The sequence below is a fragment of the Carcharodon carcharias genome, chromosome 18, assembly GCF_017639515.1.
Source record: "Carcharodon carcharias isolate sCarCar2 chromosome 18, sCarCar2.pri, whole genome shotgun sequence".
Taxonomy (NCBI): Eukaryota; Metazoa; Chordata; class Chondrichthyes; order Lamniformes; family Lamnidae; genus Carcharodon; species Carcharodon carcharias.
This window is the reverse complement of record NC_054484.1, coordinates 85,016,730-85,039,727: the sequence shown is the minus strand read 5'-3', so window position 1 is coordinate 85,039,727 and position 22,998 is coordinate 85,016,730. Positions and strand designations below refer to the sequence as shown.

The 22,998-nt window shown below is 48.6% G+C and overlaps 1 protein-coding gene across 3 annotated transcripts in view; it reads left to right on the top strand.

Moving 5' to 3' along the window:
- LOC121290654 (pleckstrin homology-like domain family B member 1) overlaps window positions 1-22,998 on the top strand; it is a 250,600-nt gene that overhangs the window by 43,061 nt on the left and 184,541 nt on the right. For 2 of the 3 annotated variants that reach the window (XM_041211388.1, XM_041211386.1), the window contains 2 exons: window positions 494-617; window positions 8,968-9,150. In XM_041211388.1, coding sequence (XP_041067322.1) covers window positions 494-617; window positions 8,968-9,150 — 307 coding nt within the window. Of the gene's footprint in view, window positions 1-493; window positions 618-7,392; window positions 7,523-8,967; window positions 9,151-22,998 lie in introns of those variants that run through there. The other variant, XM_041211389.1, reaches the window with a different exon arrangement.

Below are 22,998 nucleotides of genomic sequence, written 5' to 3'. Positions count from 1 at the left end.
CCCTCAACCAACATTATTATAAATTATCTGGTCTCTTATCACATTATCCATGTGGGAGCTTGCTGTGCACAAATCGATTGCCTGGTTTCCTACGTTACAGCAGTGACTACATTTCAAAAGTATTGCTGAATGGAGAAACGTCATGCCAAAGCTTTTCATCTTGCATTTATCAGGACAAAGGCAAGAATTCCAAATTTCAAACAATCACAACAATTTATACCACAGGGAAAAAAGGGTACTGATTAGTTGGGAAGTTGACTCAGACCAACCAAGCAGCATCTTTTTCTTCAATGGTATAAATTGTTGTGATTGTTTGAAATTTGGCATTCTTACATTTGTCCTGATGAGTGCAAGATGGGAAGCTTCAGAACATGTGTCACTTCAAAGGTGCTTTATTGGCTGTAAAGCTTTTGGGGTGTCCTGAGATGGGGAAAGGCACTATGTAAATGCAGACCTTTGTTGGAAGTGACATTAGATTTGGGTTTATTTACAGAGCGCATCGTTGGATATCATTGATATTGGAAAAGGCTTGAAGATGCAGTCGGAGAGACCTCACTTAGTGAGTCTGGGTCGTGGTCGACTCAGTATCGCTATTACACTGCTGCCGATAAACGAAGGTATGAAACAGACAGCCAGCAACTCCCTATTAATGTTCATTATCCACCTGGCTTACACAGAGCAGCAATCTCAAATGTGCTGACATGTTTTAGAATATAAAACAATGGTACTGATTTTTAATCAGTATCAATCATCTTTAGGAACATAGGAACTCAGGACTTAGGAGCAGAGGTAGGCCACTTGGCCCTTCAAACCAGCCATTCCATAGGATCTGATTTGGCTGTGGTCTTGACCCCATTTTCCTGTCTGCTCCCCCCATAACTCTTGACTCCCTTATCTATCAAGAATCTGTCTAACTCAGCCTTGAATAAATTCAATGACCCAGCCTCCACTGCTGTCTGAGGAAGAGGATTTCACACACCAATGGTCTTCCAAGAGAAGCAGTTTCTTCTCATTTCCACCTTAAAAGGAAGATCTCTTATTCTTAAACTTCTCTGAACTGCCTCTAACACAATTATATATTTTCTGAAATAAGGAGACCTGAACAGTACACAGTAATCCAGATGTGGTCTCACCAACACCCTGTACAACTGTAGCAAAACATCCCTACTCTTATATTCCATTCCCCTTGCAATAAACAACAGCATTCTGTTTGCCTTCCTAATCACTTGCTGTTCCTGCATATTAACTTTTTTGCGATTCATGTACCAGGACACCCAGATCCCTCTGTACCTCAGAGTTTTGTAACCCTCTCTATTTAAATAATTTGCTGCTTTTCCATTCTTCCTGCCAAAGTGGACAAGCTCACATTTCCCCACATTATACTCCATCTACCAAATTTTTGCCCGCTCAGTGAACCTATCTCTATCCCCTTTGCAGACATGTTGCTTTTCCTGACAAATTACTCTCCTACCTATTGTGGTGTCAGCGGCAAATTTAGCTACCATACAATTGGTCCCCACATCCAAGTCATTGGCCTGAATTTTACCCATGGCGGGCACATGTGATTGGCGGGCCCAGAACTGGTCGAGAAACAGGCCCCCTCCCGCCATCGGCCCTGACCACGATTTCACACTGGCTGGCCAATTAAGGCCCACACAGCTTGAAACATGTCTTCCCAATGGTCGGGAAGGGCCGGGCGGGTGGTTTAAAAACGGCATAGGCAGCTCCATGAAGGCTGCCAGGGAAGAATATAATTGCAACGTTCTGAAGACCGAAGTTATGGCCTCAAATTCAGCCCGAGACGCCAGGCGGGAGGGCAGGTCAGGTGGGCACTCAGCCCCCACCCCCCCATCCTGGTTTTCAGACGAGTTCCTTGCGGTCCTCCTGGAGGAGGTGGCTGCCAGGAGGGCCACCCTGGTGCACAGAGATGGATGGAGGAGGCCACCGCACCTGACAAAAGGAGCTTGGGAGGAGGTGGCAGTGCAGGTCAGCAGCCATGATGTTGTGTGGCGCACATGGGTGCAATGCCACAAAAGGTTCAACGGCCTGCTGCCCTTGGGGAGGGTGATTACTGCGTTGGCGTGGATCAGTGTGTTGGAGTGTTAAGGGCTGGCCATACCCCCCACCTGTGGAGCTCAGGGGTGTTACAGTCTGAGTACCAACTGTTACTGACACTGGAGCTGGCCAAGGGGGTGAGCCCTGGCTGCTTGGACTGAGCCTTGAGGCTCGAGGGCCATGACTCAGATGTGCCCTGTGAGGTGTTCCTCAGCTGGGGTTGGCCAGGCTGCAATGATGCTGCAGGTACAGAGTGGACTAATCAATGCTCCTCAGTCCTTTCAGGAGAAGACAACCCATAACTACATTGAGAGGTCGAAGACAGGCGGAGGCCCCCCAAACCTCCTGGTCCTATCCAGTTTCGAGCAGGAAGCCTTAGACCTGGAGAGCCGGCACGCACCCCGGTCAACCAGCCACAGAGAGGCTGGGGTGTCAGATGAAGGTCAGAGTGCAGTGCCCAGAGGTGAGAGTTTCAGAGCTGCAAACATTCTTGTGCAGTTTCATCATTGATGGGAGCCTCGAACCTGGATTCCCTATTGATCATTGAAAGATGAGGGCACCATGATGCAGATCTCCATTGTCTCACCAGGGCTCCTGGCATGCACAGTGACAGTGTGATGACTTTAACTAATAACACATCATTGTTCTCTCTATGATTCACCATCATGCATTCAATCGCAGGACCCTGAAGAGCCACCCTTGACGCCAGAGGACCGCTGGGCTTCAGCTGCACCTGTGTCATACCCGGTCTCTGAACCAGGCACCAGGGCAGATACCAGCACCTCGGTGGGTGTTAGATCTTCGGCTAGAATGTCGGTGCGCAGCGGTGAGGGTACTTCACACTCGCTTGAGGTGCAGGTGGAGGCAGAGAGGGCCCAGGGCACCGTCGGTCGGAGGGCTGCTGGGGACCAGGACGATGCTGAGTCGAAGGCTGATGATGAGCCTCTGGAGTCGTCCATTAGGTGGCAGATGCTGGATGTCCAGCAGGATGTGCAGGAGGATCTGGCAGAAATCCATGAGGGTATGCGTGCCATGGTCTCCGTTATGGAGGAGTCCATGCGGAGTGTGAGCACTGTTGACCCCCATGGCCAAGCGCACTGCCTTCTCCATTGAGAGAGTGGTGATTCTAATGGAGAGGCAGCTCCAGGAATGGAATCAGGGGTCTCTGGTGTTGTACTCAGACCTGCAAGCCCTCACACGGGCACTGATCTCAGCTGGCCAGTGTCAGTGTGTGAGATGGATGAGGCACCCAGTATCCCAGCTAGGTGCCCATCCATCAGTTGGGAGCAGGGAGGTCCAGAGTGACCTCACACTGGCACACAAGCTGCCTGTTGTCTCTGCGGCTCCTCTCAGGGCGCTCCGCACAATGGCAGCAGCTCCCCCGCCTCTCTACCAGTGACTGTGGCATCTGATGAGGCTGCCATGACTGGTGAGATGCCAGCCTGTGGCACTGGCCGCTCCCTCCCAGGCGGGGCCAGCACAGGCTCCACTGGCCAGAGGACAACCACCAAGGTGATCAAGGCCAACAGGACAGCAGAGTCAGCAGGCTGACTCCAATGCCGGTGTCAGTGAGGGAGGGGCACCAAGATGTAGCACCCACAGACATAAGTTTAAGGCACCATGAACACAAGAGGGACAGGTCATGGGTTATCTTCTGTTGTGTAATGTTCTGTTTATGTTTACAGGTGTGGGAATGAAAATCAGAGAAGGTTATGTTAATTTGTTTGAATTGTCAAAATGAGACAAATTGTGTTTTTGTTGTAGTGGCCTGAGTATGCTTCACTTTTTTTTGGTGCAGGGTACGCCAGTATGTAATGCTGGACGTGAGTGGCTGTAAACTTTATTGCACAGGCACTGAGTGGACTTTATGTTCAAATGAAAGGGTCACTTCAGACATCCAGGATGGAGAGGCAGCCCTGGCATGTGTTTAAAGCTGATCTTTGGCAGCCTAGCTGAAGGAGCGTTGGACCAAAGTGTCCTGGTGTTCCTGCCTCCTTGGAGGTTACCAAGGTCTGCCTCCACACCCTCAGTGTTTGCCTCACTGTGCTCCTCTTCTGACTCATTACTGAACTCATCATCTGGGGCCTGTGGAGCTGCGTCAAGATCCTCTTCCTCCAGTGGGTCCCCTGATTGTGGAGAGCGCAGCATGAAACCATCATCAGTGACACCCGCTCTGGGGGGTTTGTAGTGTACCCCCTGAATAGTCCAGGCATCAGAAGCACATCTTGAGAAGACCTATGATCCTGTCTATCACCGCCCTTGTGGAGCTATGACTCATATTATAACACTTCTCTGCCTTTGTTCTTGGGTGGCAGAGAGGCATCATGAGCCACCTCTTCAACAGATAGCCCTTGTCACCCAGCAGCCATCCATGCAGGCGGGCTGGAGCCTGAAGAGCCTCAGCACCTGGGAGTGTCTGAGGATGTAAGCGTTTTGGGAGCTGCCTGGATACCTTGCACAGACTTGTAGAATCAGCATCCTGTGATCACACACTATCTGCATGTTCATGGAGTGAAAGCCCTTCCTGTTGACGAAGGCACCGGGCTCACCTGCTGGCACCTTGATGGCCACATGTGTACAGTCTATAGCGCCCTGGATGTGGGGGAAGCCAGCAATGGCCGCGAAGCCTCTGGCTCGCTATGTCTGGTTGACCTTGTCCGTACGGTAAAGCATAAAGGTCAGTACCTGCCTGAACAGAGCTTCTGTCACCAGCTTGATGCAGCTGTGGACAGCTGATTGGGAGACTCCACACAGATCCCCCACTGAGCCCTGGAAAGAGCCAATTACATAGAAGTTGAGGGCCACTGTGACCTTCAGAGCCACTGGCATGGGGTGTCCACTCACACAGTCAGAGCTGATCTCAGGCCCAATCATCTGACAAATGGAGGTCACTGTCTCCCTTGAGAGTTGGAGCCTCCTTCAGCACTGCACCTCAGACATGTTGAGGTAGCTGCATCACTGCCTGTAAATCCCGGCAGCAGGATAGTGGCCTCTTCTGCAGCCCCTTCCACCTTGGGCTTCCTGCTGGCCCTGCGCCCCCTGTGCCTGTACCTGTCCTCCCACAGGTCGCTCCCCTGGAAGCTGCATTGGGACACCTGGCCTCTCCCTTCTGCCCCTCTCTTCCTCCTCAGAGGAGGTGCCCCCAGTGGAGACCACAATCCCCATTCCCAGGGTAACAGAAGGCTGTCAGATACCTGGAAGGGTCCACATGGCCTGAATCCTCCAGGGGCTTTGGAGACACCAACGAGTCCTGAAATGAAGCCTGGAAATGCTACGAATGAAGCTCAGAACAGAGATGAAGCTGCCAAGTACCAATAAGCAACCAGCAGTAAACTATCTCCTAACCTCCTCACTACTCACACTAGCAATGCTGCTGACCTTTTTTATCGTGACCGTGGATGAGCTTTTGCAACGTGTGGGCTGCTTGCCTGCCTGTTTTGCCCGTGGGACGAGTGTAAAATTGGGATTGATTTGGGTTTTTAATGGCCTTAAATAGCCTTTTAATTGATGGTGGACACGGCTCTGACACCCGTGCGCGCCCACCGACCTGGAGATTGCGTGTGTGTGGGATGACATTGGGAAGCTCGCCCCGAAGTCTTCTCATGCTATTTTACACCTGATCGTGTCGGGCACACGCCTGTCTGCAAGGTTTAAAATTCTGCCCATTGATATAGATTGTAAATAGCTGAGGCCCCAGCACTGATCCCTGTGACATTCTACTTGTCACAGCTTGCCAACCAGAGAAAGACCCATTTGTCACTGTTCTCTGCTTCCTGCTAGCTATCCAATCCTTCATCCATGCTAATATGTTGCCCCCGACACCATGTGCTCTTATCTGGTGTAGTAACCTTTGATGTGACATCTTATCAAATCCTTGGAAATCCAAGTACAACACATCTACAGGTTCCCCTTTATTCACCTTGCTTGTTACTTCCTCAAAGAACTCTAATAAATCAGTTAAACATGATTCTCTTTCACAAAACCATGTTGGCTCTGCCTGATCAAATTATGATTTTCTAAGTATCATGCAATAACCTCCTTAATAGTGGATTTGGGCAATGTTCCTATCACACAGATGTTAGGCTAGCCTGTAGTTTTCTGCTTTCTGCTCCCTCCTTTCTTGAATGAAGTTGTTTGCAGTTTTCCAATCCTCTTCCAGAATCAAGGAATTTTGGAAGATTATAGCCAATGCATCCACTGCCTCTTCAGCCACTTCCTTTATGACCCTAGGGTACAGGCCATCTGGTTCTGGGGGTTTGTCAACCTTTGGGTCTAATTGTTTTCCCAGCACCTTTTCCCTCATGATGGTGATCGTTTTAAGTTTCTCCCTCCTCTTCATCTCTCCTGAACTTCCTTCACATTGTGTCTTGTGTACAGTTTATCCAGTTTCAGTGATGGGTGTGCTACAGACCTTCATGTAACCCCTTCCATGGGTTTACACTGAATCTCTAAGCCGCAGAAAGAATTGACAGAACAATCTGTTAATATCTCAGGTGGAAGAGAGCACACGTCATATCATTTTCCTTTTCAGCTGGACTCATCTGCTACTTTTACATCAAAACGTTTGAATTGTGCAAGGTTACAAAAAATGCAGTCATACTTATTTTCTTCCACAGTGAAGACAGGCACAAAATACCTGTTCAAGGCCTTCACTGTTTCCTTGTTTATCCTTGTGATTAGTTAATATGACATGCGGAACTCTGGTGATCACTGGAGAACCCAGTGGTAGCAGAAAGAGTCAAAGAGAATGTGTTCATTCTGTAATAAACTGAAACCTGGGTGTGAACTGACCAAGCACAGTTGGCCCACTCTGACTGACCATATTCCTGGAGGTTTGACTGCCTGCCATTTGATAACAAGACCATTGCCAGCATCACCCAGTTCAAGGTTGATATTCAGTTAAACTGCTGGAAGTGGCGATCAGTCTAAATCTGCAGACAAACAGAGCTCAGCAGGCTGATGAGTTTAATCCCTGCCCTGTGCTGAGTTGCCTCAGTGCAGACAGGGCGGAGGTAGGGGACTACAGTTAAGGTCATGTCCCCTGGGTTAGGGAGGGGAGAGCCAGCTAGCTGGGTCCCAACTCCTGTTCATCAGCTGTGGCTCTAACAGCTGAGAAGTACAATAAGCTGCTCTGCTTGTTGTGTGTTTCTCTCAGTTTGATTAACTTGGGCAGCAGGAAGGCTAGCCTGCTCTTCTTTCTCTCTTGCTGTGTGCCTGTGTGTGTGTGTGTGTGTGTGTGTGTGTGTGTGTGTGTGTGTGTGTGTGTGTGTGTGTGTGTGTGTGTGTGTGTGTGTGTGTGTGTGTGTGTGTGTGTGTGTGTGTCTTTCTCTCTCTCTGCTGTAAACAACCTCAGTGTTCAGAATGAAGAATGACACCCATTGAAGATTTGTGTAATATCCAAACTGAATCATGGTTTGACATTAATCCTCGACTTGATCTTCGCTCCAGATGTAACAGTGGGCAAGAGGTAATGATTGAAAGTGGATAGATATCCCAGAAGGAATAAACAGTAAAAACTGGGAAATATGAGTACTGGTCCGAACTGTTTTTTACTTCTGGCATTGTTTTAATAAATACAGATAGCTCAGAGATAGTGCTAACAATATTGAATTAGAAAATAAGTATGACTGCAGTTTTTCTAACCTTGCATGATTCCATATGTTTTGATGTAAAAATAGCAGATGAGTCCAGCCGGGAAGGAAAATGATATGATGTGTGCTCTCGTCCACGTGGGGTATTAACAGATTGTTCTGTCAACTCTTTCTGTGGCTTAGAGATTCAGTGTAAACCCATGGAAGGGGTTACATGAAGGTCTGTAGCACACTCCTGTCAATGAAACTGGATAAACTGTACACAAGACACAACGTGAAGAAAGTTCAGGAGAGATGCCAATTTATATCAGCTCTTGTTTTGGCTGTTTATTCTGAGGCCTAAGTGACCTCTGTGTTTATATTGAAATATGGTGGGGGGAGGGGACGGAACATCTGCCTGTGAATCCCACGGGGGTATAGGGTGCTTGGAATTGAAGTATCCAAAGGGCTCTTGTGAATTTCCAACCCAACGGCTGGGTTAGTCTGTCTTCATGTTTATATTCCTTCTTGGTCTCATCTCTCCCTAACTCTATCACCTCATCCCCTCCTCCAAATTCTCTGTTCGTCCGACTCTCACATCTTGTGCAATCCCAGTCTTTTCCATGCTTTCAGCCTCTAGGCCCCTATTGCCCTGGAAAATGCTCCCTAAACCACTCCACCTCTCAAAAATCCACATTTTTGGCGAAGTTCTGATATTTCCCTCTTTCTCTTGGCACCCATTTCTGTCTGATTACCCCTTTGTGAAGAACCTTGGGGCATCTTTCCACACTAAAGGTGCTATATAAATGCACGTTGTTGCACATATCTCCCAATATTAATCAACAGTGTTTCTTAATTCTTCATTATCTTGGAATAGTTGACATGGCGGTGGAGTTCTTAGCACCAACATCATGCTGCATCCAACTGAATGATTTCAACTTCTTCACTCCGAGTACGGTGAGGCATTGGAACTCATGGCCACCTGGGAGTAGATGAGGTGAATAGCATCGATGGGATAAGTAGGGAAGGAGATGAGGGAGAAAGGAATAGAAGGATCAGGTGATAGGCTGAGAAGAAGTAAGATGAGAAGAGGCTTGTGTGTAAACAGCAGCACGGACCAGTTGGGCTGAATGGCCTGTTTCTGTGCTGTACGTTTTATCACAAACTCAGGAGGGTAGTGCTATGGAATGGTAGTTGGAACACGTGTCCAAGATGTGTTTGAGACAATATTGACGAGCTGAGAAATCGTCTCAGCACCATCATTACAGCCAACGTCCTGGCACCCGGATTGAGAATTTCCAACCAATTGCCCCCAATCTAATGGTTTGTATTTGATTCTCAGGTAAGACCAGGATTGGCACTGACGATGCCCCAGTACCTCAGGACATTATATTACAAGGGGAAGACGTGGCAGCTGAGCACTGCTACATCGAGAATAGAAAGGGGCTAATCAAGCTGTACCCCTGTGGAAACTGCTGCACAATGGACGGGCTTCCAGTGAAAGAACCCACTCAGCTGACACAGGGTAGGTGCAGTTTTGGTCATCCAATCTTTAAATGTCATTGGCACATTAGTTTGAAATATGAGGGGTCTGTGTGCCATGAACCAGGCTGGTGGATGTGCGGGGTTGGCGGGCGTGCCGTGCTGGCGGGCGTGCCAAGTTGGCGGGTGTGCCGGGCTGGTGGGCGAGCATGCCAGGTTGGCGGGCGTGCTGGGTTGGCGGGCGTGCCGGGCTGGCAGGTGTGCCGGGCTGGCGGGGTTGGCGAGTTGGGCGTGCAAGTTGGCGGGCGTGCTGGGCTGGCGGGGTTGGCGAGTTGGCGGGCGTGCCGGGCTGGCAGGGTTGGCGAGTTGGCGGGCGTGCGAGTTGGCGTGCGTGCCGGGTTGGCGGACGTGCCAGGTGTGCCAGGCTGGCGGGGTTGGCGAGTTGGCGGGCGTGCTGGGCTGGCGGGGTTGGCGAGTTGGCAGGTGTGCGAGTTGGCGGGCATGCCGGGTTGGCGGGGTTGGCGGGCGTACGAGTTGGCGGGCGTGCCGGGCTGGCGGGGTTGGCGAGTTGGCGGGCGTGCGAGTTGGCAGGCGTGCCGGGTTGGCGGGCGTGCGAGTTGGCGTGCGAGTTGACGGGTGTGCCGGGCTGGCGGGGTTGGCGAGTTGGCGGGCGTGCCGGGTTGGCGGGCGTGCCGGGTTGGCGGACGTGCCGGGCGTGCGGGGTTGGCGAGCATGTGCAGTGAGCAGCTCCAGTTGTAATTAGGTGTGGGTGTGCTTGAACTCCAATACTCTGTTGATGGATGTATGTGACTGTTTGAAGTGATTCAGAGGGTCTGAATCATTATGAGTAAAGGTCAAAAATTGCTTTGGTTCCATGATGGACGCCATTCAGTTGTTGCACAATAAGTATATTGTAAGCAGAGTTAGTGTTTATGTTGCAAGAGGAATTAAACATCGAGATGTATGGGTGACCATGGAGGAATGTCCCATATTCAGTCACATCCTTTGACGTTGGACAGTTTGATGAGTAACAGCTCCTTAAGCTACAGGGCCTCCCAGTGGCTCATCACAGGCTCCTTCTCAGATTGTTCTTTAAATTGTTTGTGAAACTGGTGGGTCTGAGCATTAATCCATGCACAAACACACACACACAGATATGCGGACACACACATAGACACAGGGACACAGACTCACACACAGACACAGACGCACTGACACAATCACACAGATGCGTGCACACACACATACATATGCAGACAAAGTAACACGTGCTGACACACAGACACAGACACACACACACACACACACACACACTGAGACAGACACACAGAGACACAAACACACACACAAACACATGCTGATACACACACACAGACACACAAACAGACACACGCACGTACACACACACATGCAGACGCACACACACAGTCGCACAGACACATGCACACACACACAAACAAACAAACACATGCAGATGCAGACACAGACAAACGTGCGGAGATACGCACACGCAGACACACGCAGACAGATGCGCATGCACGCAGACGCACACAGGCACACACAGACACACACTCACGCATGTACAAACACACTGACACACACACAGACACACCGACACACATGCAGACACAGACGCACATGCAGACACACACGCAGGCACACACACACACATACACAGGCACATACAGACACACACACACACACACACACACACACACACACACACAAACACACAGACATGCGCGCCGCACAAGCACACACAAGCACACACACACATGCGCGACACATGCACACACATGCGTGCGCACCCACACACCCACCCTTGCCCGGAGACATACACAGGGGAGACGGTGGCACAGGTTTTTTTATTCATTCACGGGATGTGAGCATCGCTGGCTAGGCCAGCAGTTATTGCCCATCCCTAGTTGCCCTTGAGAAGGTGGTGGTGAGCTGCCTTCTTGAACCGCTGCAGCCCGTGTGGTGTAGGTACACCCACAGTGCTGTTAGTGAGGGAGATCCAGAATTTTGACCCAGGGACAGTGAAGGAACGGTGATATATTTCCAAATCAGGATGGTGACTGACTTGGAGGGGAACTTCTAGGTGGTGGTGTTCCCATTTATCTGCTGCCCTTGTCCTAGGCGGTAGTGGCTGTGGGTTTGGACTAGTAATCCAGAGGCCCAGTCTAATGCTCTGAGGACATGGGTTCAAATCTCACTACAGCAGCTGGTGAAATTTCAATTCAGTTAATAAATCTGGAATATGAAGCTAGTCTCAGTAATGGTGACCATGAAACTACCATCGATTGTGTAAAAACCCATCTGGTTCACCAATGGCCTTTAGGAATTGAAATCTGCCATCATCACTTGGTCTGACCTACATGTGACTCCAGACCCACAGCAATGTGGCTGCCTCTTAACTGGTCTCGGAAATGGCCGAGCAAGACACTCAGTTCAAGGGCAAATAGGGATGGGTATCAAATGCTGGCCGCACCAATGACATACACACAAACCCTTGCCCCCCCAACCCCCCCCCCCCCACCCCCCCACACACACACACACACACACACACACACACACACACACACACACACACAGACCCTTCACCACACACACAGACCCTCACCCACACAGACCCTTGCCCACAAACACACGCGCACACACACATTCACACACACACACACACACACACACACACACACACACACACACACACACACACACAGACATACATACAGACACATACAGACACACACACGTGCAGACACATGTGGACACGCACACAGACAAACGCACATGCACACACACGCAGGCACAGGCACACACACACAGATGCACACACCAGGACACAGATGCAGACCAAGGTACAGACACACACAGCAGGCACAGGCACACTCACTCACCCCTTCATCTTTACAACCTCACATTCACCCCTGATATCTAATACATAAGCAGCCTGGACATGATGCCGGTCACTGGGAGATCTGGGATATGCTATGCAAGTTGCTGCTTGTGTGTTTTGAGTGACCAGGTGTGCTATCAGTGTGTTTATCTTTTAGACCTGTTATAAATTCAGGGTCTTGGTAAAGATATTCCCCTGAATGCAGTTGTACTGTCATTCCTGTCAGTGGTCTGAGCACCTTGTGCTTAAGGTTGAGCAAACTGCCCAGACTCTAACTGCATGGTAAAGCGGGCTAGGGTTTAACACTGGCATCCTCTTTTTTGAGTTTATCCAGATGTCCCTGTTGCTTGCACATGACCCCAACAGTACACCTTTCCCAGGTAGGACCTCTGCCATCTATTCAAATACAACCAGGACAGTATTTAGTAGGATGAGGCCTTATATGGACCATAGCAGGTGTGTGTCTGTGTTGGTTCTTTGAAAGAACTGTCCAATCAGTCCCACCCCCAAACCTTTCCCTGTAGCCCTGACAATTTCCCCTTTTCGAATATTTATCAATTTCTTATATAAAGCTGCAGTTTTCATCTCCCTGTGTAGGGGATACAATAGTATAGTGGTTGTGTTGCTGAGCTACTAATCCAGAGGCCTGGACTAATGAGCCGGGGACTAGAGTTCAAATCCCACCGATGCAGCTGGGGGTATTTAAATTCAATTAATAAACCTGGAATAAAAAGCTAATCTCAGGAATGTAGCATAACGGCATCCGGCACAGCAAGGGATAATGTGGGATTGGGAAACAGTACTGCCCACAGTGTGATGTAAAGAGGCACATGACCTGAGACTAGAATCAGTTGTGGATGGGACAGAGACCTGTGTTGAAGCAAGCATGGAGTTAGCTCACGGTTTGGGCTATACCCTGTATGTAAGTACATAGTTATGTGTTACCAATAAACACTTAATGTTCAACCTTAAAAGACTCAAAACCTCTTTTTGAGACCTAGTGAACAGGCATACAAAAAGTAATGGTGACCATGAAACTGCCAGAGTATTGTAAAAACCCATCTGGTTCATTAATGTCCTTTAAGGAAGGAAATCTGGTCTATGTGACTCCATACTCTCTCAGCACATGAAATTATACCTTCAGGGTTGGAATTGATGTAGCATTGAAGCACTCACTGTCGAACACAGGGTCTACACCAGATGACATGACTTGGTTCTGAAGAAGAGTCATACTGGATCTGAAACGTTAACTTTGTTTCTCTCTCCACAGATGCTGCCAGACCTACTGAGTATTCTCCAGCACTTTGTTTTTATTTCAGATCTCCAGCATTCGCAGTGTTTTGCTTTAGCATCTGTTTTGATCTGCATCTGGTGCAGACACATGGGAATGGCCTCCTTCTGCACCTTAGCAATTCCAGGTTTCTGTTTTGTTGGATCTGGACTTGCATTCCTTCGAGGTTTGGTGGAATAGCCTGTGGAACTGGACAATTTTGGATGCATTCATTCAATTGTAGCTTCAAGGCACAGGGTCCATCAGGACATCCATTAATATCACTTCAATGTTGCCTAATATTTGTATCCCCTGAGAAGGTGGTGTATATCTTTCAGGGTGTGAGAATTTCCCTTTCCCTCCTTTTTTTCTAAGGTGTGACTATGCAGTAGAGAGCCAGGTTGTTGGTTGCTAGAATTTGTAACATCTTTTCCTTTGCTGATAGCTGAACCAGCAGGCCTTTCATCTTTAAAGAAATCTTACTCAACATCTCTCTCTGCTGTTAGATTTTCATGGAATAAACTCCATGTCGTCCTTTAAAACCCTTCATAAAACCCACCTCTTTGACCAAGCTTTTTGTCAACACTTGTCACATGTTAGAAAATTGGTGATCTTTATCCAATTAAATTCCTGTGAAGTACCTTGGGGTGTTTTTCAATATTAAATAATATTTAGGCAGAGATAGTGGTGTAGTGGTAATGTCAAGGGCTAGCAATCCAGAGGCCCAGGCTAACGTTCTGGGGATATGGGTTCAAGTCCCACCCTGGCAGCTGGTGGAATTTAAATTCAATTAATAAATCTGGAATATTAAGCTAGTCTCAGTAATGGTGACCACAAAACGATTGTCAATTGTTGTAAAGATCCATCTGGTTCACTAAGGTCCTTCAGGGAAGGAAATCTGGCCTACACCTGACTCCAGACCTACAACAATGTAGTTGACTCTTAAATGCCCTCTGCAGTGGCCCATTCAGTTCAAGGGCACTTAGGGATGGGCAATAAATGCTGCCCTGGCTAGCAATGCCCACATCCCATGAAAGAATAAAGAAATAGAAAATATAAGTTAGGGAAGGGTATCAAACTACAGTAGCATATTGGTAATGTTCCTCGACTAGTAATCCAGATGACTGATCTAATGATCTGGAAACCCAATGTGGCAGTTTGTAAATTGGAATTCAGTGAATTAAAAAATTAAAATTAATGTTAATTAATTTTGGAATAAAAAGCAACTATCAGTAACGGCAACCACGAAACTACCAAAGTGCCTGAAAAACCCATCTGGTCCACAAGTGTCCCTACCTGGTCTGGCCTACATGTGACTCCAGACCTACAGCAATGTGGTTGACTCCTTGTTGCCTTCTGAAATGACCGAGCAAACCATTCAGTTGTATCAAACCACAGCAGAAAAGTGACCGAATGCATTGTTCAAGAAGGCAGCTAGCCACTACCTTCTCAAGAATAATGAAATACCGGTAATAAATGCTGGCTTTGCTGGTGACTCTTACATCCCATGAATGAATAAACAAAATTAGAGAATGATTGGTATATGTAGGGCAGAACAGGCTGCACAAGCATATGGCTCACTCTCCTGATCCTCTGTTCCTGAGCCAGGTGTTCCCAAAGTGTGGGTCATGACCCCCAGTGGGGTCACGGGACGGGATTTTGGGGTCGTAGGTCCGAGGCTGTAATGGCAGCCAGGGAGCAGCTGAACGGAACTCCTGCAGTGGGCCGTGTGGATTGAACCACACTCACCAGCATGCTCCGCGGCAGGGGTCTAGCTGGGTTATTGCGATACCTGCTGGAGCTGGTCTCCATTTTGCTGCCTTGAGTTTTATCCCACGGTATTCACCGTGCTGCCCTCAGGCCACTTGTCTTCCCTGCACCTGGGCAAGGCGCAGAGTCTCCAAAACATCTCCCTGCCCTCTCCCCATGTTGCAAAGGAACAAGGAGCAGGAGCAGACCATTCAGCCCCTCAAGTTTGCTCTGACTTTTTATAAGATCATGGCTGATCTGATAGTAACTTCAAATCTGCATCCCATCCACCCCCGATAACCTATCACTCCCTTGCATAACAAGGACCTCTCCACCAACCCCACCCCCACTGCCATCTCTCAACCCTTAACAACACCACCCCCCCCACTATCTTTGTTCTCTCTCCAGGGTCACATTAATCTGAAAGCAGTAAAATGGGCTCACAGTGGGAAAAATTTGGAAAGCATTGTCATAGGCTTTTGTTCATGTATAAGTGTGGTATCAGGAGATTTATACCTTTCCGTCTCTATTTATCTGCCTTTTATTCTGTTCTCTCTTCACAACTCACCTGGCTTCAAGTGTACGTTCTGCAACCTTTGCTCCTGCTAACCTTTCCTCTCCAACAGTGAGGTAGTAACAACCCTGAAGGGGCTGCCTAAGAAGAATTTGGAATGGAGCTGGGAGGGGGTGATATCAGAATCTGTTGCACTAGTGAAACCTCCCTATTAAAATATCATCGAAAACGAAATAGAAAGAGGCTATTCAGCCCATTCTACCTGTGCTGGCTCTTTGAAAAGGCTATCCAATTAGCTCCACTCCCCTGCCCTTTCCCCACAGCCTTGAAAGATTCTCCTTTTCTCTGTTGAAAGTTGCTGTTAAATCAGCTTCTGACACGCTTCCTGACTGGCATTCCTGATCTAACAGCTCACTGTGTTTCAAAAAAAATATTGGTTTACTCAGGATTTTTTTGCCAATTATTTAACATACAAACATACAATTAAGGAGCAGGGCTAGGCCATTCGGCCCCTCGAGCCTGGACCACCATTTAATAAGATCTGATAGTAACCTCAAACCTGTATCCCGCCTACCCCTGATAACCTATCGTTCCCCCCCCCCACCACCACCCCCTTGCTTTCCAAGAATCTACCCACCTCCGCCTTAAAGTATTCAAAGACTCTGCCTCCACTGCCTTTTCAGGGAGAGAGGCAGCGGAAGCAGAGTCTTTGAATATTTTCCCATCTCCCCAGGTTTGTGTCCTCTGCTGCCAGTGTAAACACTTTCTTCCTATCTACTCTGTCAATGACTTGGGAAATATGTCGCTGTTCCTTCACTGTCGCTGGGTCAAAATCCTGGAACTCCCTCCCTAACAGCACTGTGGGTGTACCTACACCACGTGGACTGCAGCGATGCAGGAAGGCAGCTCACCACCACCTTCTCAAGGGCAATTAGGGATGGGCAATAAATGCTGGCCCAGCCAGTGATGCACAAATTCCATGAAGAAATAAAAAAATAGTCCTTTGTGATTCTGAACGCCTCTATTAAATGTCCCTCTTAACCTTCTCTGCTCTAAAGAGAACAATCCCAGCTTCTCCAGTCTCTCCACATTAACCGAAGTCCCTCATCTCTGGAACTGTTTGGGTAAAACTTTTCTGCACTCACTGTAAGGCATTGACAACATTATAGTATCATAGAATTTATGGCACAGAAGGAGGCCATTTAGCCCTTTTTAAAATTCTTTCATGGATATGGGCATCGCTGGCAAGACCAGCATTTGTTGCCCATCCCTAATTGCCCTTGAATTGAGTGGCTTGCTCAGCCATTTCAGAGGGCTGTTACGAGGCAGCCACGTTGCTGCGGGTCTGGAGTCACATGTAGGCCAGACCGCGTAAAGATGACAGATTTCCTTCCCTAAAGGACATTAGTGGACCAGATGGATTTTTACACCCATCGATGATAGTTTCATGGTCACCATTACTGAGAATAGCTTTATATTCCAGATTTATTAATTGAATTTAAATTCCACCAGCTGCCATGGTGGGATTTGAACCTGTGTCCCCAGCGCATTAGACTGGGCCTCTGGATTACTAGTTGAGTGCCACCATCTCCCCAAATGGTGTCCATGCCAGTCAGAAAACAGCTGTCCAGTCTAATGCCACCTTCCAGCTCAGTCTGTAGCCTTGTATGCTATGACACTTCAAGATGAGGTTTTCTGCCTCGACCACCCTTTCAGTGAGTTCCTGAAAAAAATTCTCCCTAGCTTCTCTCTAGTCCTTTTGCCATTATTTCAAATCTATTCCCTCCAGATAATTGACCCCTTCTCTAAGAGAAATAGCTCCTTCCAATCCACTCTATCTCAGCTCCTCATAATTTTACACACCTCAATTAAATCTCATCTCAGCCTCCTCTGTTCCAATGAAGACAATCCCAGCCAATCCAATTTTTCCTCATAATTCATTCTGTGTTCCTGGCAACATTCTAGTGAACCTCCCCTGTATCCTTTCTAGTGTGATCTCATCCTTCCTGTAATGTAGTGACTTGAACAGTATGCAGTACGCTAGCTGTGCCCTGTATTGCATACAGTTCCAGCATAACCTCCCAATTCTTATATTATGCACCTCAGCTAATGAAGCCAAGTATCCTGGGTGCCTGGTTAAATCCAGCTGTACTGCTACCTTCAGGGATCTGTGGACATGCACTCTGAGGTCCCTTTGTTCCTCTACACCTCTCCGTAACCTCCCAGTTATTGTGTATTTCCTTTGCCTTGTTTGTCCTCCCAAATGCATTGCCTCACACTTTTCCAGATTGATCTGTACTAGCCGCTATTTCTGTCTCCCTGACCCCAACATTTAAGTCTTAAATCATTAATTAATACCATAAGCAGCAAGGGAGCTGGTACTGAGCCTGGCAGAACCCCACAGAAAACGGTCTTCCTGTCATAAAACACCCATCGACCAATTCCTTCCTGTTACTGAACCGATTTTGGATCCGACTTGCCACTTTCCCTTTGATCGCACGAGGCTTTACTTTTCTGCCCGGTCTGTCATGTGGGACCTTTACAAAAAAGCTTTGTTAAAACCTATACTGACTACATCAGATGTTCGACCCTGATCAACCCTCCTAGCTATATCCTCAAAAAAAAATTGTGTCAAGTTAGTCAAGCATAACCTTCCCTTAATAAATCCTGTAACAAGTGTTAACTGTCCTTGATTAAATTGTCTTTTGAAATGAAGTTTAATACTTTCCCTCAGAAAATTTTTCCCAATTATTTGCCCCCCATTTAGGTCCAGCTGGCTGGCCTGTAGTTACTTGGTTCCTTTCCTCCCTTTTTAAACAAGTACTGAGGGGAGATGATAGTATAGTGGTAATAGTAATCCAGAGGCCCAGGCTAATGCTCAGGGGATATGAGTCCCAATCCCACCACTGCAGCTGGTGGAATTTAAATTCAGTTAATAAATCTGGACTTTAAAAAAAAAATTTGTTCATGGGATGTGGGTATCACTGGCTAGGCCAACATTTTCATTGCCCACCCCTAATTGCCCTCGAGAAGGTGGCCTCAGTGATGGTGACCATGGAACCACCATCGATTGGCGTAAAAACCCATCTGGTTCACCAATGCCCTTTAGGGAAGGAAATTTGCTGTCCTTACCTGGTCTGGGCCTACATGCAGCTCCAGACCCACAGCAATGTGGTTGCCTCTTACTGCCCTCTGAAATGGCCGAGCAAGCCACTCATTTCGAGGGCAATTAATGATGGGCAACAAATGCTGGCAGCGCCCACATCCCATGAAAGAATAAATAAAAGAACAATGTTCGCTGTCTTCCAGACCTCATAAAGAGTGGTGCCCAGAACTGGATGTCATCACTGAGGCCTAATCAGAGATTTGTAAAGGTTTACCCCAGCTCCCTTGTTTTTATACTCTATTAACAAAGCTAAGGATTAACAACCCTCTCAACTTGTCCCCCCACCCACAGTCAAAGATTTGTGTCCATACACCCCCAGGTCTGTTCCTGCACCCCTTTTAAAATATAGAACCAGAGAAAAGCTACGGTGCAGAAAGAGGCCATTCAGCCCATTGTGGCTGCACCAACCCATAAAAAGAGAAAACAGGGAGCTGGCCCCGCATTTTCTATCCTGCTTTCCAGCACCTGATCCGTAGCCAGTATTGAGCAAGTTGGGAATGATCAGGATGATCAGGAGAGGAGTGAGATCACAAATTCTGAGGCAAGGATTCAGTGTAAACATTGTGGTCAGAATTACTCTACATGGATGTGAATTTCTGCAGGGATTTCCACCAGTGCGTTTTTGAAAGGAAACCGAGATTTATTGAGAGAAATGATTTAACTTGCCAGCAATCCCTCCTTGGAAAAGCAGCCGCATTGTATTTCTCTATTTAATGGGGTTGCCTCTGCAGCTACAGGTGAAGTCCCAAGCTGACCATTTAAAACTGCTCAGGAAGAAAGCGATGAGATTGTTTATTCAGCAATCTCGCCTTTCTATGGAGAGGAAGCTGCTGCAAAGTCCTCGGTCACTTTTCATCTCTGACTGAAAAGGTTTGGGCACCTGATAAGGATGCCCCCCGGTAGGCTCCTGCTGGAGTTGTACCAGGCACGGCCCACTGGTCAGAGACCTCAAGGCCGACCCACGACACACTGGAGGGAATACATCTTAGGCTGGCCTGGGAATCCCCCAGCAGGAGCTGGAATCTCTGGCTGAGGAAAGGGAAGTCTAGTCGGCCCTGCTCAGATTACTGCCACTGCGACACTCACCAGGAGAAACGATGTGAAGATAAGAGTTCCACTTAAAATTGGATTCTGAAGGAGATATGTCATCATGGCCTCACGGTTACAGCAGCCCAAAAATCAGGAGGTGAATTCCCAACCTGTCCGATTGTAAAATTGAATTCAATTAATGTAGTAATTTGTGTATTGACACCAGCGAATAACCATTAAATTTACCAAATTGTTGTAAAATCACAGCTAGTTCACTAATGCCCTTCATGGAAGGGAACATGCCACACTGAACCAGTCTGGGCACACAGTGTCAGCAGTGACTGAGTGATACCCATCTCTGGGTCAGAACAGTCAGAGACTTGAACATATAATCCAGCCTGACACTTGCAGAGCTGCACTGTACAAGGGTCAGTACCAAGGGAGTGCTGCACTGTCAAAGGGTCAGTACTGAGGGAGCGCTGCACTGTCGAAGGGTCAGTACCGAGGGAGCGCTGCACTGTCGAAGGATCAGTACCGAGGGAGTGCTGCACTGTCGAAGGGTCAGTACCGAGGGACAGCTGCACTGTCGAAGGGTCAGTACTGAGGGAGCGCTACACTGTCGGAGGGTCAGTACTGAGGGGGTGCTGCACTGTCGAAGGGTCAGTACCGAGGGAGTGCTGCACTGTCAAAGGGTCAGTACCGAGGGAGTGCTGCAGGGTCAAAGGGTCAGTACCGTGGGACAGCTGCACTGTCGAAGGGTCAGTACTGAGGGGGTGCTGCACTGTCGAAGGGTCAGTACCGTGGGACAGCTGCACTGTCGGAGGGTCAGTACTGAGGGAGCGCTGCACTGTTGGAGGGTCAGTACTGAGGGAGCGCTGCACTGTCGGAGGGTCAGTACTGAGGGAGCGCTGCACTGTCGAAGGGTCAGTACTGAGGGAGCGCTGCACTGTCGGAGGGTCAGTACCGAGGGACAACTGCACTGTCGAAGGGTCAGTACCGAGGGAGTGCTGCATTGTCAAAGGGTCAGTACCGTGGGACAGCTGCACTGTCGAAGGGTCAGTACTGAGGGAGTGCTGCACTGTCAAAGGGTCAGTACCGTGGGACAGCTGCACTGTTGAGGGTCAGTACTGAGGGAGCGCTGCACTGTCGAAGGGTCAGTACTGAGGGAGCGCTGCACTGTCGGAGGGTCAGTACCGAGGGAGTGCTGCACTGTCAAAGGGTCAGTACCATGGGACAGCTGCACTGTCAAAGGGTCAGTACTGAGGGAGCACTGCACTGTTGGAGGGTCAGTACTGAGGAGCGTTGCACTGTCGAGGGTCAATACTGAGGGAGCACTGCACTGTCGGAGGGTCAGTACTGAGGGAACGCTGCACTGTCGGAGGGTCAGTACTGAGGGAGCGCTGCACTGTCGGAGGGTCAGTACTGAGGGAGCGCTGCTCTGTCGGAGGTGTCAGCTTTTAGATGAGACATTCTGAGGCTCTGTCTGCCCCCTTGGACAGATGTAAAGGATCCCATGTCATGATTTTGAAGACGTGTTGGGGAGTAGGCCAATGTTTAGCTCTTGACCAGGATTACTAAATCAGATCATCTGGCCATTTTTCACTTGCTGTTTGTGGGATCTTGCTGTGTGCAAGTTGGCTTTTGTTTTCCTACATTACAACAGTGGCTACATTTAAAGTAATTCATTGGCTGTGAAGTGCTTTGGAAACTCTATGGTTGGAAAGGTGCTGTTTAAATGCAGGTCTGACTGTCTATGTGACTCCAATCCCACAGCATGTCTGCTGTCCAAACTGCCAAGTGTTTGTTCAGAACTTGACATGTGGACATGAGGTCCAGATGGATATAGTGTGTTTCACTCTTAAGGCCCTCAGGGGCAATTGGGAATGGGCGTTAATTGTGGCCTTGCCAGAAATGCCCACATCCCGTGAATGTAGGATCCTACGATTGGCAACTGACCAGCACTGGTTCATGTGGGACCTGTGTGTGTGTGTGTGTGCCTGTGTGTGTGTGTGTGTGTGTGTGCCTGTGTGTGTGTGCCTGTGTGTGTGTGCCTGTGTGTGTGTGTCTGTCTGTGTCTCTGTCTGTGTGTCTGTGTGTGTCCATGAGAGTGTGACTGTGTGCCTGTGTGTGTGTGTGTGTGTGTGTGACTCTGTGTGTGTGTGTGTGTGTGTCTGTGTGTCCGTGAAAGTGTGTGTCTCTGTGGGTGTGTGTCTCTGTGTGTGTGTCTGTGAGTATGTGTGTGTGTCTCTGTGTGTGTGTCTCTGTGTGTGTGTCTCTCTGTGTGTGTGTGTCTCTGTGTGTGTGTGTCTCCCTGTGTGTGTCTGTGTGTGTGTCTCTGTGTGTGTGTCTCCCTGTGTGTGTGTGTCTGTCTCTGAGTGTGTGTGTCTGTGTGCCTCTGTGTGAGTGCGTGTGTCTGTAAGAGTGTGTGTCTTTGTGAGTATGTGTGCCTCTGTGTGTGTGCCTCTGTGTGTGTGTGTATGTACCCCTGTGTGTGTGTGTGTGTGTCTCTGTGTGAGTGTGTGTGTCTGTGCCCCACATTGCAGCAGGAGATTGCTGTAGGGATTCGATCAGCCTGTGCTCTGTCTTGTTCTGTTTAATCTGACCGCCTCTCTCCCCCCACCCTCGAGAGAATGCTGCCCATACAGTGCGGATTGGGTGGTCTTGCGAAGCTGGCACAATCAGAATTACCTGGAAAAACTCAGCAGGTCTGGCAGCATCGGCGGAGAAGAAAAGAGTTGACATTTCGAGTCCTCATGACCCTTCCACAGACTCTGTTGAAGGGTCATGAGGACTCGAAACGTCAACTCTTTTCTTCTCCACCGATGCTGCCAGACCTGCTGAGTTTTTCCCAGGTAATTCTGTTTTTGTTTTGGATTTCCAGCATCCGCAGTTTTTTGTTTTTTTTACAGCCAATCAGCTGCCCATTTTACACAAGAGCGACAACTTGCACTTAAGTGGCGCCTGGGACACACGGTGCCGTCACAGGGGTAAGAGCAGACAGAACTTTTCCCACCCACTTTCTAATTGACTGAGGTGTAACATGGGTTGGGTGAAGTGGGGGTGGGGTGTTGGTTGTCTCTTTGGACCAGTTCCAACTCGAGCTGCTGATTGTGTGAAGGTGTCTGCAGCCTAAAGCAAAGACGCTGGAATTATTCAAAACTCAGTATTTTTATTGGGGGAAACGGGAGAGAGCAGCACCCATTCATTATTGGATCGCACACATTCTTTTCTGCACAATAAAAGACTTCTAGTGAATCGGAGCCG